We start from the raw sequence: 16,520 nt of genomic DNA, 5'->3' as shown, positions 1-16,520 counted from the left end.
TAAGAGGTTTTTGGATTTCTCGTTTGAACAAGCCAAGCGTACGTTTTATAATCACGTCCCTAAGGCGAAACCAGAAATTATTAACTCATTGGTGGTACCTTATGCGAGTGGACTTGAAAAATTGTCTCTGATTTTAAGAAACTTAATATAAATTTGGTGTTCACTAATAGTATGATCAAATCCAATTTAATAAAAAACTCCCCTGATACAGCAGGTTGTGTGTATTCGATTCCCTGCAATGATTGTGATTCTGTGTACCTTGGACAAACAGGAAAGTCCTTACAATTGCGGTTGTCACAACATGCTTATAGTATTAGAACTGACCAAACGTCTAATGCATTGTATCTACATACGAGTTTATGCGATCACAATATTAACTGGAATGGGGCAAAAAGCATTACCAATTGTGGGGGATTTCGTGGAACGGAATTTAATTGAGTCTGCTCTAATCAGTCAGTGTCCAAATCTTCTTAATGTTAGTACTGGAATGTACAAACTTGATCCATTTTTAAGTTATAATATTGCACAACAGTTTAAGAAAAAACTCTGATAGAGAGGCTTACAATGTCTCATTATAATTTCATATTCATATATTGCGTCTTCATGAGGCTTTTCTTTAATCTTTAATCCTTATTCTCTGACCGCTTAATCCTCTTTGACCATTCTAAGCTAAGCTATACCTGTTTCTGGTTAATTCTTTCCCTAGGGATGGGTTGGTCAGGTGTCGGCCTATATATCCTCCCCCTACTCCCTTCTCCTTTAGTCAGTCTGGTGTTGACAAAGGCTTTAACAAGCCGAAACGTTCACCTCATTTCATATTTCTCTGTGGAATTTCCGCATATATATATATATATATATATATATATATATATATATATATATATATATATATATATATATATATATATATATATATATATATATATATATATATATATATATATATATATATATATATATATATATATATATATATATGTCGTACCTAATAGCCAGAACTCACTTCTCAGCCTACTATTCAAGGCCCGATTTGCCTAATAAGCCAAGTTTTCCTGAATTAATATATTTACTATAATTTTTTTCTTATGAAATGATAAAGCAACCCTTTTCACTATGTATGAGGTCAATTTTTTTTTATTGGAGTTAAAATTAACGTAGATATATGACCGAACCTAACCAACCCTACCTAACCTAACCTAACCTATATATATAGGTAAGGTTAGGTTAGGTAGCCAAAAAAGCTAGGTTAGGTTAGGTTAGGTAGGTTAGGTAGACGAAAAAACATTAATTCATGAAAACTTGGCTTATTAGGCAAATCGGGCCTTGCATAGTAGGCTGAGAAGTGAGTTCTGGCTACTAGGTACGACATATATATATATATATATATATATATATATATATATGTCGTACCTAGTAGCCAGAACGCACTTTTCGGCCTACTATGCAAGGCCCGATTTGCCTAATAAGCCAAGTTTTCCTAAATTAATATATTTTTCCTATTTTTTTTTTTTATGAAATGATAAAGCTACCCATTTCATTATGTATGAGGTCAATTTTTTTTTATTGCAGTTAAAATTAACGTAGATATATGACCGAACCTAACCAACCCGACCTAACCTAACCTAACCTATCTTTATAGGTTAGGTTAGGTTGGGTAGCCGAAAATGTTAGGTTAGGTTAGGTTAGGTAGGTTAGGTAGTCGAAAAACAATTATTTCATGAAAACTTGGCTAATTAGGCAAATCGGGCCTTGCATAGTAGGCTGAGAAGTGCGTTCTGGCTACTAGGTACGACATATATATATATATATATATATATATATATATATATATATATATATATATATATATATGTCTTACCTAGTAGCCAGAACGCACTTCTCAGCCTGCTATGCAAGGCCCGATTTGCCTAATAAGCCAAGTTTTCATGAATTAATATATTTTCTCAATTTTTTTTCTTATGAAATGATAAAGCTACCCATTTGATTTTGTATGATGTCAATTTATTTTTTATTGGAGTTAAAATTAACGTAGATATATGGCCGAACCTAACCAACCCTACCTAACCTAATCTATCTTTATAGGTTAGGTTAGGTTAGGTAGCTGAAAAAGTTAGGTTAGGTTAGGATAGGTAGGTTAGGTAGTCGAAAAAACATTGATTCATGAAAACTTGGCTTATTAGGCAAATCGGGCCTTGCATAGTAGGCTGAGAAGTGCGTTCTGGCTAGTAGCCAGAACGCACTTCTCAGCTTACTATGCAAGGCCCGATTTGCCTAATAAGCCAAGTTTTCCTGAATTAATATATTTTCTCAAATTATTTTCTTATGAAATGATAAATCTACCCATTTCATTATGTATGAGGTCAATTTTTTATTATTGGAGTTAAAATTAACGTAGATATATGACCGAACCTAACCAACCCTACCTAACCTAACCTAACCTATCTTCATAGGTTAGGTTAGGTTAGGTAGCCGAAAAAGTTAGGTTAGGTTAGGTTAGGTAGGTTAGGTAGTCGAAAAATAATTAATTCATGAAAACTTGGCTTATTAGGCAAATTGGGCCCTGCATAGTAGGCTGAGAAGTGCGTTCTGGCTACTAGGTACGACATATATATATATATATATATATATATATATATATATATATATATATATATATATATATATATATATATATATATATATATATATATATTGTGACAATAATCTCCTTCAAGAGATTGAGCCTGCTCTTCCCTCCAAAATACGTCGATACATACGTCCCTATATAACTAATATGGAAGAAATATCCAACAACGACAACAACACCAAGTTTTGCCAGAAGCGCAAAACGTATGCAGCCAGGAACACCTGCTCCACCTCGAACCACCAAACTACCTGTCTTGTCGCCTGCTCATCACTGATTGGCTGCGGGTCCAGCTGCAACTGCACTCCACCCACCACACTACTTGATGTCTGGGGCCGCCACGACCTCAGTCCTCAGAATATCCAGTGCTTTCATCAGGTTAACACGTCTCGTTGGTAGACTAAGCTGTGGCTTACGTGTAATAAGAGAGGTGATAGCTTAAAGCCAATATTCCTGCACCTCTTATTTGATTGTATATTGTTCTATTGTTATTACTCACTTGTCTTAACGTAACTTTTCATTTTGTCATTTGATTATTCTTACTATTTTGATTGATTGATTTTATTATACGAATTTGTATGTCCATCTTATTCATGTTTTGCTTTTCTAACGTAATTAAAATTTCATTGTTAAATTTACTTGTGTTTTGTGTGTCTTCTCATTACCTTACCACAGACGAAGTTCCAGATTTTCTATTTTTTGTTTCTATATGTGACGAGGCCATACCCCTAGCTTTTGAACAGCCGAACACCAACGCGTTACCGTCACAATATATATATATATATATATATATATATATATATATATATATATATATATATATATATATATATATATATATATATATATATGTCGTACCTAGTAGCCAGAACGCACTTCTCGGCCTACTATGCAAGGCCCGATTTGCCTAATAAGCCAAGTTTTCCTGAATTAATATGTTTTCTCTAATATTTTTCTTAGGAAATGATAAAGCTACCCTTTTCATTATGTATGAGGTAATTTTTTTTTTATTGGAGTTAAAATTAACGTAGATATATGACCGAACCTAACCAACCCTACCTAACCTAACCTAACCTATCTTTATAGGTTAGGTTAGGTTAGGTAGCCGAAAAAGTTAGGTTAGGTTAGGTTAGGTAGGTTAGGTTGTCGAAAAACAATTAATTCATGAAAACTTGGCTTATTAGGCAAATCGGGCCTTGCATAGTTGGCTGAGAAGTGAGTTCTGGCTACTAGGTACGACATATATATATATATATATATATATATATATATATGTCGTACCTAGTAGCCAGAACGCACTTTTCAGCCTACTATGCAAGGCCCGATTTGCCTAATAAGCCAAGTTTTACTGAATTAATATATTTTCTCTAATTTTTCTCTTATGAAATGATAAAGCTACCCATTTCATTATGTATGAGGTCAATTTTGTTTTACTGGAGTTAAAATTAACGTAGATATATGACCGAACCTATCCAACCCTACCTAACCTAACCTAACCTATCTTTATAGGTGAGGTTAGGTTAGGTAGCCGAAAAAGTTAGGTTAGGTTAGGTTAGGTAGGTTAGGTAGTCGAAAAAACATTAATTCATGAAAACTTGGCTTAATAGGCAAATCGGGCCTTGCATAGTAGGCTGAGAAGTGAGTTCTGGCTACTAGGTACGACATATATATATATATATATATATATATATATATATATATATATATATATATATATATATATATATATATATATGTCGTACTTAGTAGCCAGAACGCCCTTCTCAGCCTACTATGCAAGGCCCGATTTGCCTAATAAACCAAGTTTTCCTGAATTAATATATTTTCACTAAATTTTTTCTTATGAAATGATAAAGCTACCCATTTCATTATGTTTGAGATCAATTTTTATTTATTGAAGTTAAAATTAACGTAGATATATGACAGAACCTAACCAACCCTACCTAACCTAACCTAACCTATCTTTATAGGTTAGGTTAGGTTAGGTAGCCAAAAAAGTTAGGTTAGGCTAGGTTAGGTAGGTTAGGTAGTCGAAAAACAATTAATTCATGAAAACTTGGCTTATTAGGCAAATCGGGCCTTGCATAGTAGGCTGAGAAGTGCGTTCTGGCTACTAGGTACGACATATATATATATATATATGTTGTACCTAGTAGCCAGAACGTCGTACTCGGCCTACTATGCAAGGCCCGATTTGCCTAATAAGCCAAGTTTTTCTGAATTAATATATTTTCTCTAATTTTTTTCTTATGAAATGATAAAGCTACCCATTTCATTATGTATAAGGTCAATTTTGTTTTATTGGAGTTAAAATTAACGTAGATATATGACCGAACCTAACCAACCCTACCTAACCTAACCTACCCTATCTTTATAGGTTAGGTTTGTTTAGGTAGCAGAAAAAGTTAGGTTAGGTTAAGTTAGGTAGGTTAGGTAGTCGAAAAACTATTAATTCAGGAAAACTTGGCTTATTAGGGAAATCGGGCCTTGCATAGTAGGCTGAGAAGTGCGCTCTGGCTACAAGGTACGACATATATATATATATATATATTTATATATATCGTACTTCACCACTCCTTCCTGCCTATTTATACCCATCACTCGATCTGTAAAATGACCTTCTGAAGATGTATTTAATATACGAAAGTACTTAAGGAAATTTCCTGTTTCATTTTTCCTCCGTGGTCTGACATTGTCACATTCTTAATCACGTGTTTATTTTCGTGATATACACACACACACACACACACATATATATATATATATATATATATATATATATATATATATATATATATATATATATATATATATATATATATATATATATATATATATATATATGTATATATGTATATATATGTCGTACCTAGTAGCCAGAACGCTCTTCTCAGCCTACTATGCAAGGCCCGATTTCCCTAATAAGCCAAGTTTTCACGAATTAATTGTTTTTCGACTACCTAACCTACCTAACCTAACCTAACCTAACTCTTTCGGCTACCTAACCTAACCTAACCTATAAAGATAGGTTAGGTTAGGTTAGGTAGGGTTGGTTAGGTTCGGTCATATATCTACGTTAATTTTACCACTAATAAAAAAAAATTGACCTCATACATAATGAAATGGGTAGCTTTATCATTTCATAAGAAAAAAATTAGAGAAACTATATTAATTCAGGAAAACTTGGCTTATTAGGCAAATCGGTCCTTGCATAGTAGGCCGAGAAGTGCATTCTGGCTACTAGGTACGACATATATATATACATATATATATATATATATATATATGTCGTACCTAGTAGCCAGAACGCACTTCTCAGCCTACTATGCAAGGCCCAATTTGCCTAATAAGCCAAGTATTCATGAATTAATGTTTTTTCGTCTACCTAACCTACCTAACCTAACCTAACCTAGCTTTTTTTGGCTACCTAACCTAGCCTTACCTATAAATATAGGTTAGGTTAGGTTAGGTAGGGTTGGTTAGGTTCGGTCATATATCTACGTTAATTTTAACTCCAATAAAAAAAAATTGACCTCATACATAGAGAAAAGGGTTGCTTTATCATTTCATAAGAAAAAAATTATAGTAAATATATTAATTCAGGAAAACTTGGCTTATTAGGCAAATCAGGCCTTGAATAGTAGGCTGAGAAGTGAGTTCTGGCTACTAGGTACGACATATATATATATATATATATATATATATATATATATATATATATATATATATATATATATATATATATATATATATATATATATATATATATATATATAAATATATACACATATATACATATATATATATATATATATATATATATGTATATATGTATATATATATATATATATATATATATATATATATATATATATATATATATATATACATATATACATATATATATATATATATATATATATATATATATGTATATATATATATAAATATATGTATATATATATAAATATATATATAATTATATATAATTATATATATATATATATATATATATATATATATATATATAATTATATATAATTATATATATATATATATATATATATATATATATATAAATATATATATATATATAAATATATATATATAATTATATATATATATATATATATATACATACGCTCCGGGCAAATCTGGTGATGAGCCAGGGATACATTTTTTTTTTTAACGAATTCAGTGCATTTTCAGATCTCTCTCTCAATCTGTCTTTCTGTTTGTGTTCCTCTTCCTCTTCTCTCTCTCTCTCTCTCTCTCTCTCTCTCTCTCTCTCTCTCTCTCTCTCTCTAATTTGGGTTGCTTTTTTGCTTTGATAGAAATATCGTTCCCATAATTTCTTTCCGATACTATCCCTATATTTGTGTATTCGTTCCTTGCTCTGATGCATTTATTCCTGTTTTCCTCTGTCCTTTTTCCATTGTTCTTCTTCCTCTAACCCCCTCTTCCTTCCTCTACCTACCTTCTTTTTTTTGTGGGAAAAACGGTCGGGATAGATATATAAGGAGAACTACTACATGTAGTTCTCCTTATATATCAAGCTGATCTGAGAAACTTGACTGCAGGTGGATTGTGAATCTTCAATCAACTTATCCATTCATCCTCAGGGACCCCACCTGCCCCTTGCTGCCTGGGTAACAGCTTCTGCCCCAAATCAACCTACCCAGGCTTTGCGCCCTGGTGAGGCCACTCCAGACCTGGCCGACATCAGAGCGCAACTCCATAGTCTCCTGTGACTGATGGATGCCTACTACTATTCCTACTACTTGTACTGTACTAAATTAAAAATTACTGTATGCAAAATTAATTCAACTAAAATCCGTAGCTAGGATCGTAAATCCTAGCTCTGCTCTTCCTAATGACAGACTGTGGGCTCTAAGGGGCAGGTAGGGTCCCTAAGAATGAATGGAGAAGTTGATTGAAGATCCACAATCCACCTGCAGACAAGTTTCTCACATCAGCTTGTATTATTAATACAAGTATAAGATTTAATAACTCAGTTCTATAACTGAACACTGGTTCTGCTTAAATCAGGGATCTAAACATGTACACAGTCTAACCTAGCACCATAACTATAGCAGCCAATATTCATATATTAATAAACACAACAATTTATATTGTATCAGTATGATATTATATGACCTATGGCGTATGAAAATATGTGGTCTAAGTACTGGTTCCTAAGTACTAAAGATTATATTCAATATGATAAACTTAAATGATAACTAAGTAAGAAATTGTTAACTCAATGTATATGATCGATTATATATATATAGATATATTCTCAATTTATATGAAGAGATTCAGTTAGGCTTGACTTGACTTTTCTTAGACAAGGGACACTCATGAGGGTGTGAACCTCACAAGTGTCTGGTTACTTTAAAAAGATTCAGTCGCTACACTATTAATAAAACTTACTGAGATATGAGGCATTGCCTCACCCTATAATGACAAACAGACTTATTGGATATATTAAGGTTATACAAGCATACAAGTGGACAATTAACACTCAAATATACTTATGTCTGAGTGCTGGTTGCCATCTGACAAGTGGCCAGACTGATAACTCTTTTGTAGAGTGTTTGGCCACTTTATTTTGTTTCACAGCTTTGCTATTTATTATTCTAGTAACATTGCAAAGTGATTATGTTCTTAATTGCATTTGCAGTTGGCTAAGATAAGTGATGATGGTGGAGGTGGAGGTGGCACCACAGGTGGGTGAGCTTCACTCTACACTCTTATTTAGTTAAATTACTAGGAATTTTTCCTTGGTGATATTGTCCAGGTATTTCCCCAGTTCTAGAGCATAATCACTGGTGATTTAAGATATGATATGATTTAAGATATGATATGATTTAAGATTAACATATGATACCACACATAAGGGGCATAACTGGCCGACCCCTCACAGTGTTCAAGAGAGAACTGGATAAGCACCTCCAAAAGATACCTGATCAACCAGGCAGTGACTCATACGTCAGGCTGCGAGCAGCCGCGTCCAACAGCCTGGTTGATCAGTCCGGCAACCAGGAGGCCTGGTCGACGACCGGGCCGCGGGGAAGCTAAGCCCCGGAAGCACCTCAAGGTAACCTCAAGGTAAGGTATGATATTATGGTGTCCTTTACAAAATAAAGTTCGCAAGGCACCATCACATGTTGTCACCCAGTACGTAAACAAAGACTTTCTACCTCGGGGTGCCACCGTAGGTCACGTCACTCCCAAGTTTGGCTCCACCCTCTTCCTAGAGACGGTAGCTTACAATGAATATTGATTGATTATTTCTACTGTTTAGACATATGTTTGAGATGTAATTATAATATAATTAGATATAAGATTTAATGATTATAAGTAGTACTTGCTGGCACTACTGATTCTTATTAAGGATTTGATTTAATCCTGACCGGAAATCGATTGATTGTTCTAATAGTTTTTTTAATTAAGATATTCTTTTCGAAGCTACTAGATACTTGAGTAATCATGCACAAAGTCATGTAGGCACTTATAGGGCCCTCTGGTGAACGTGATCATAGTGGCATTGTCATCTAGGATCCAGATGCATAATGAATCTGTAGTGATTCTGATATGATTCTAATATAAGTTTTGTTATGATTTAGATATGATATAGAAATTATACATTTCTTAGATAATCATATAGATATAGTGGATAAAATTTCCCACACCCCTCAACTGCGATACCAGTTGTAATACCTTCGAACCCTCTCCAATTTATTGTTGTGCTTGACATGAGACTTGACGCTGGAGCTGCATATTATAAGAATGGTATGACATATGTGTTATGTAAGATCCTAAAGAATTCCTTACACAAGTTTCTTTCACATATTTTGAATGTGTGCGTGTGTGTGTGTGTGTGAAATTTGCTTTCATTTTTTTATGTAAAGTGGAGTCAAAATGTGAGGGCTGTTGGCATGGGCAAAGGACCCCAAAACATTGTGATCACGAAGGTGGCATTATTGGTTCAGTGTGTGGGCGCTGAGAATGGTCGTGTGTTCTTGGAAGTGAGAGAAGTCTCCCGACACTGTCACAGAGAAATCTCTCGACATTGTCACAGAGAAGTCTCCTGACACAACCAAAAAGAAGTCTCCTGACACCGAAAAAAAATTATTCTCCTGACCCCACCATGAAGAAGACTCCTTACACCATTCCTTTTACCTGTGGACTAACTCGTATATCTGAGACTCATTTTAATTTTAAAATAATATTTTCGTGAAACAGGTAGATACCGTTTAAACAGGAGCAGGCAGGGCGATATTCCCCGTTGAGGCGGCTAATGGCCAATGTGACTCTTGGGAGTCTTTTTGCTTGTGTGAGGTGACTATCGCCTCCATCCCCCCACAGTTTAACTGCTGTTGGTGTATGCTGTTGGCCGTAGAAGCAGGAATGATATTGGTGCATGCTGTGTTGCCTAGAAGCAGGAATGATATTGGTGCATGCTGTGTTGCCTAGAAGCAGGAATGATATTGGTACATGCTGTGCTGCCTAGAAGCAGGAATGATGTTGGTGTAGGTTGCAGGAGAAAGTATGCTGTTGGACTGTATTATGCTGTGCAGTGTTGACACAAGAATGATGCATGCGTAGATTGCTAGAGGAAGAATGCTGTTGAAATGTAGTATACTGTGCTGCACAGAAGCAAGAATGATGTTGGTGAAGGTTGCAATACAAGAATGCTGTTGGTGTAAGTTGCAAGAGCAAGAATGCTGATGGACTGCAGAATGCTGTGCTGCATAGAAGCAAAAGTGATGTTGGCATATGCTGTAAGTTGATAGAAAAGGAATGCTGTGCAAGAAAGGAGCAAGAATGTTGTTGGTGTATTTTGAAGGGAGATGGAGCAAGTTCGCTGTTAGTATAGTTATTAAGTACATAGTTGTGAGAGGTTAACATATGAGTGTGAGTGGTTAACATATGAGTGTGAGTGGTTAATATATGAGTGTGAGTGGTTAATATATGAGTGTGAGAGGTTAATATATGAGTGTTAGAGGTTAATATATGAGTGTGAGAGGTTAATATATGAGTGTGAGTGGTTAATATATGAGTGTGAGAGGTTAACATATGAGTGTGAGAAGTTAATATATGAGTGTGAGAAGTTAATATATGAGTGTGAGTGGTTAACATATGAGTGTGATAGGTTAACATATGAGTGTGAGAGGTAAATATATGAGTGTGAGAGGTTAACATATGAGTGTGAGTGGTTAACATATGAGTGTGATAGGTTAACATATGAGTGTGAGAGGTAAATATATGAGTGTGAGAGGTTAACATATGAGTGTGAGAGGTTAATATATGAGTGTGATAGGTTAACATATGAGTGTGAGAGGTAAATATATGAGTGTGAGAGGTTAACATATGAGTGTGAGAGGTTAATATATGAGTGTGAGAGGTTAACATATGAGTGTGAGTGGTTAACATATGAGTGTGAGAGGTTAACATATGAGTGTGAGAGGTTAACATGAGTGTGAGAGGTTAACATGAGTGTGAGAGGTTAACAGCTGAGTGTGAGTTGTTAATACATGTGTATGAGTGTTGGATAAGGTAAAGTAATTATCAGGAGAAAGTACTAAGCAATGGCGACTACCTAGCACTTGCAAGGGAGATGAAGATAGAGATATAAAAAGGACGGAGGAAAGGAAAGGTGCCCAACCGCTCTCACTCATGCACTCATCCAATATGAGTGAGAATGACTGAAAAAATTATAAACACCACTGATTGTATAAGTTAGTGGTAGTGATTGTAAAAGTCCTGGTGAGGCTTCCTGGCTAGAGAGAGAGAAAGAGGAAGACACGGCTATAACTTGGCTGATAGTGGACTATAACTAACTAAGGGGAATTGGGAGATCATTCCACAGTAAGGAGAGTGCGGGGAGTCACGGCGGCTCAAGAGGGGGTGTGTACTCGTGACAGCTAGGCAGTGTGAGCCGTACCAATGAATAAAGGCGACACTGAACCCCTCTCCCAGAATCAGACGCTTACCAGGGTGACCTCTTGAGTAACTGCAAGCACTCCAGTGTCCATTAGTGGTCGACCGCCGGTAGCGGGAGTGTGGCAGCCGAGGTCGGCTGTTTTGTCCTGTCAGGGAGCGGTTAGGACCTCTGTTCGACGGTAAGCAAATAGTAGGTTGGTTCATATAACCAAGTTTCATTGTACGTACAAAGGGACTTCTCCCAACCACCTCCACCTTCCTTATAATAGCTACTGTAAATAACTTCCTAATCACAAATATGGCATATTATTGTTTGTTAATTGATTATGAGAGGCTCACCCGATTTTGTGTGTTCGCCCGCTCCATCACGGGTTGTGTGGTATAATATCAGAAAGCTCTGTAATACAATGGAAATTATTTGACAACCGGAAACAAGGTGCTCCCGTAATGTTGAGACAGCGGCAGCTGAAACAGGAAAACATGGGTCGGGTTACGAGTATTAACGTGGCTGCCTCGAGTACTTAGTCACGAGAAATTTACTCTGTTTACAATGGCGTCTCCCTCCTTCCACAGACTTAGTGACGCTTCTAGTAGCCAGGGGCCAAATTCACGAAGCAGTTAAGTAAGTACCTACGAACGTGAACATCTTTCCTCCATTTTTGACGGCTTTGGTTACATTTATTAAACAGTTTACAAGTTTGAAAACTTCCCAATCAAGTGTTGTTATTGTTATAAACAGCTTCTAGGTGCTTTGGAGCTCATTACTGTTTAATAATTGTAAAGAAAGCCGCCAAAAATTTAGAAAAGATGTACATGTTCCTAAGTGCTTGCGTAACTGCTTCGTGAATCTGGGCCCAGGTCAATTTTCTGCCCATTTATGGACGACATTGGTGAGGTGAAGATTTTATTTATTATATTATTTGATCTAGTTAAAGAGAACAATTTTTTATTGATTCTAATGCTGGACTGGAGGTTTTAAGTAATTAATTTACATTGAATGTAGATATTTTAATAGCCTGGCAATAGTATCCTTTTTTAAAGGAAATTTCCACTGGAATCTCATTTTCTTTGAACGAGTTACTAAATTAATTTGCGTTAGTATTGGTTAATTCATTAGTACAAGAAGAGCAACGCAATTAGTTGTATATTGTATTAAAGAATAATTAATTGGGTCTGTTTTTCACCAACAAATCTAGTCAACAATCATCAACACTATTTCTATACATTATTTAACCAAATCTCTCGAAAAATAGAAACTTATCCAACATATCCACTTTTTCTCACACACTTTTTTCTGTTGATATATTTAACTCCTTATTTAATATCCCCTTTGTTATGCCCATCTTGTTCATTACAATCGTCACCCCTAAATCTTCGCCTTTATAGAAAATGTATGTTCAATCTCACTCTTCAAATGGAAGTTATTAATTTACGGAATAAATTTTGTCATCCTAACGCTGAACGCGTTGTAGTGAATTTAAATCTATAGTATGGCGACCAAAACTGAACTGCGTCATCTAACCCTGCTGCCTTAAATCATAATAACTTGATTTTCTAACTCTTGTAAATCACGTTCCAAACGTCCTTTAAACCTGGTTCCTAAAGTCCTATAAACCTGGTTCTAAAAGTCCTACAAATTTGGTTCTAAAAGTCCTATAAACTTGGTTCTAAAAGTCCTATAAATTTGGTTCTAAAAGTCCTATAAACCTGCTTCTAAAAGTCCTATAAACCTGGTTCTATAAGTCCTATAAACCTGGCTCCAAAAGTCCTATAAACCTGGTTCCTAAAATCCTATAAACCTGGTTCCTAAAGTCCTATTAACCTGGTTCCTAAAGTCCTGTAAATCTGGCTCTTTAAGTCCTATAAATCTGGTTCTTAAAGTCCTATAAACCTGGCTCCAAAAATCCTATAAACCTGGTTCCAAGAGTCCTATTAATTTGGTTCTAAAAGTCCTATAAACCTGGTTCCAAAAGTTCTATAAATCTTGTTCCTAAAGTCCTATAAACCTGGCTCCAAAAGTCCTATACATTTGGTTCTAAACGTCCTATAAACTTGGCTCCAAACGTCCTATAAACCTGGTTCTTAAAGTCCTAAAAATCTGACTCGAAAAATCATATAAACCTGACTCCAAAAGTCCTATAAACCTGGCTCCAAAAGTCCTATAAACCTGACTTCAAAAGTCCTATAAACCTGGCTCCAAAAGTCCTATAAACCTGGCTCCAAACGTCCTATAAACCTGACTCCAAAAGTCCTATAAACCTGGTTCCATAACGTGATAGCAAAAAAAATAATAGCTCAAGATAAAAACATTGAAAAGAAAAGCTAGTGTAAAGCAGCAGAACCATCTATTGGCAAATTTCCCCGATTCTCCGAAGGCAGCAAAAAGACCGAAAAACACGTACAATCCTTTTTCCAAGGTCGAATTCCCTCTCCCCCCCCCCACGCTCACACAAACACACACACACACACATGCACACACACACACACACACACACACACACACACACACACACACACACACACACACACACACACACACACACACACACACACACACACACAGACACACACACACACATATATATATATCTGCGACAATCCTCGTCTGAATGAGGAGCTTTGTCGGTCACCAGCTGTCAAAGATCTGATAAAATACTCCTGAAATAAACTTTTAGGACGGAATATTGGAAGGATTACCAGAATGGCGATTTTGAAGAATGCGTCTTACAGCCGAAAAATATTGCATGTTATCTTGAGGTTATCTTGAGATAATTTCGGGGCTTTAGTGTCCCCGCGGCCCGGTCCTCGACCAGGCCTCCACCCCCAGGAAGCAGCCCGTGACAGCTGACTAACACCCAGGTACCTATTTTACTGCTAGGTAACAGGGGCATAGGGTGAAAGAAACTCTGCCTATTGTTTCTCGCCACTGTCCTCAATGTTGAGGACAGAATTCATGCACATTTGCAATGGTTGCTCTACAGGGCGTAATAGTGACGAATAAAGTGACGATGGGAATATTTGCCTGAAAGCTCAAGGGGAAAACAGAAAACGGAGCCGGGTTACTTGTGCAGGCTGACTCAATGGTTATCATATTCTTGGCACCGTAACAATGAGGGCACTTTCACCGTAACAACGAGGTCACTGCCGCTCCGTAACAACGAAGTTATTGGCCCAGTAACAACGAAGTTATTGGCCCAGTAACAACGAAGTTATTGGCCCAGTAACAACGAAGTTATTGGCCCAGTAACAACGAAGTTATTGGCCCAGTAACAACGAAGTTATTGGCCCAGTAACAACGAAGTTATTGGCCCAGTAACAACGAAGTTATTGGCCCAGTAACAACGAAGTTATTGGCCCAATAACAACGAAGTTATTGGCCCAGTAACAACGAAGTTATTGGCCCAGTAACAACGAAGTTATTGACCCAGTAACAACGAAGTTATTGACCCAGTAACAACGAAGTTATTGGCCCAGTAACAACGAAGTTATTGACCCAGTAACAACGAAGTTATTGGCCCAGTAACAACGAAGTTATTGGCCCAGTAACAACGAAGTTATTGGCCCAGTAACAACGAAGTTATTGGCCCAGTAACAACGAAGTTATTGGCCCAGTAACAACGAAGTTATTGGCCCAGTAACAACGAAGTTATTGACCCAGTAACAACGAAGTTATTGGCCCAGTAACAACGAAGTTATTGACCCAGTAACAACGAAGTTATTGGCCCAGTAACAACGAAGTTATTGACCCAGTAACAACGAAGTTATTGGCCCAGTAACAACGAAGTTATTGGCCCAGTAACAACGAAGTTATTGGCCCAGTAACAACGAAGTTATTGACCCAGTATCAACGAGGTTACTGGCACAATAACAACGAGGTCACTGACACAGTAACAACGGCCATTAACACATTGTCATTAACACCAAAGGTGTTTTATACCGTCCAATAACGTCACGCTACATTGGATGACACTTTCACATTTGGTGCTAATGACTAGTTGATACAAGACCTTGTTTGGATCAGCAGTGATATCACACCAGTGATATGGACTATCAGTGATATCAACAGCATTACCACCAACGATATCACCAGTGATATCACCAGCGATATCACCAGTGATATCACCAGTGATATCACCAGTGATATCACCAGTGATATCACCAGCGATATCACCAGTGATATCACCAGTGATATCACCAGCGATATCACCAGTGATATCACCAGCGATATCACCAGCGATATCACCAGTGATATCACCAGCGATATCACCAGCGATATCACCAGTGATATCACCAGCGATATCACCAGTGATATCACCAGTGATATCACCAGTGATATCACCAGTGATATCACCAGCGATATCACCAGTGATATCACCAGTGATATCACCAGCGATATCACCAGTGATATCACCAGTGATATCACCAGCGATATCACCAGTGATATCACCAGTGATATCACCAGTGATATCACCAGTGATATCACCAGCGATATCACCAGCGATATCACCAGTGATATCACCAGTGATATCACCAGCGATATCACCAGTGATATCACCAGTGATATCACCAGTGATATCACCAGTGATATCACCAGCGATATCACCAGCGATATCACCAGTGATATCACCAGTGATATCACGCTGCACTTAGAGACACAAAACACCTTTGTTCTAATGACAATGCCGCACAAGCTATATACTGCTACTTACTATTAGGAACTGTGGTGAACATCGTTTTCATAAATTATGGGACGTTTAAGAATATTTGCTTATTATTATTTTATTTATTTATATATACAAGAGTTCTTACATTCTTGTACAGCCACTAGTACGAGTAGCGTTTCGGGCAGGTCCTTAATCCTATGTTAACTAGAACATACACTAGAAGGTGAAGGGACGACGACGTTTCAGTCCGTCCTGGACCATTCTCAAGTCGATTGTGACTTGAG

At 36.5% G+C, this 16,520-nt stretch overlaps 1 protein-coding gene across 1 annotated transcript in view; it reads left to right on the top strand.

Moving 5' to 3' along the window:
- Positions 1-16,287, top strand: part of LOC138371692 (glutamine-rich protein 2-like) — a 53,942-nt gene extending 37,655 nt beyond the window's left edge. The window contains exon 8 of the mRNA XM_069336704.1: positions 15,594-16,287. Within this exon, the coding sequence (XP_069192805.1) occupies positions 15,594-16,287 (694 nt within the window). The remainder of the gene's footprint in view (positions 1-15,593) is intronic.
- The last annotated feature ends 233 nt before the right edge of the window (positions 16,288-16,520 follow it).

The sequence above is a fragment of the Procambarus clarkii genome, chromosome 36 (genome assembly GCF_040958095.1).
Source record: "Procambarus clarkii isolate CNS0578487 chromosome 36, FALCON_Pclarkii_2.0, whole genome shotgun sequence".
Taxonomy (NCBI): domain Eukaryota; kingdom Metazoa; phylum Arthropoda; class Malacostraca; order Decapoda; family Cambaridae; genus Procambarus; species Procambarus clarkii.
The sequence above is the reverse complement of the archived record's forward strand: the minus strand, read 5'-3'. Positions and strand labels throughout refer to the sequence as shown.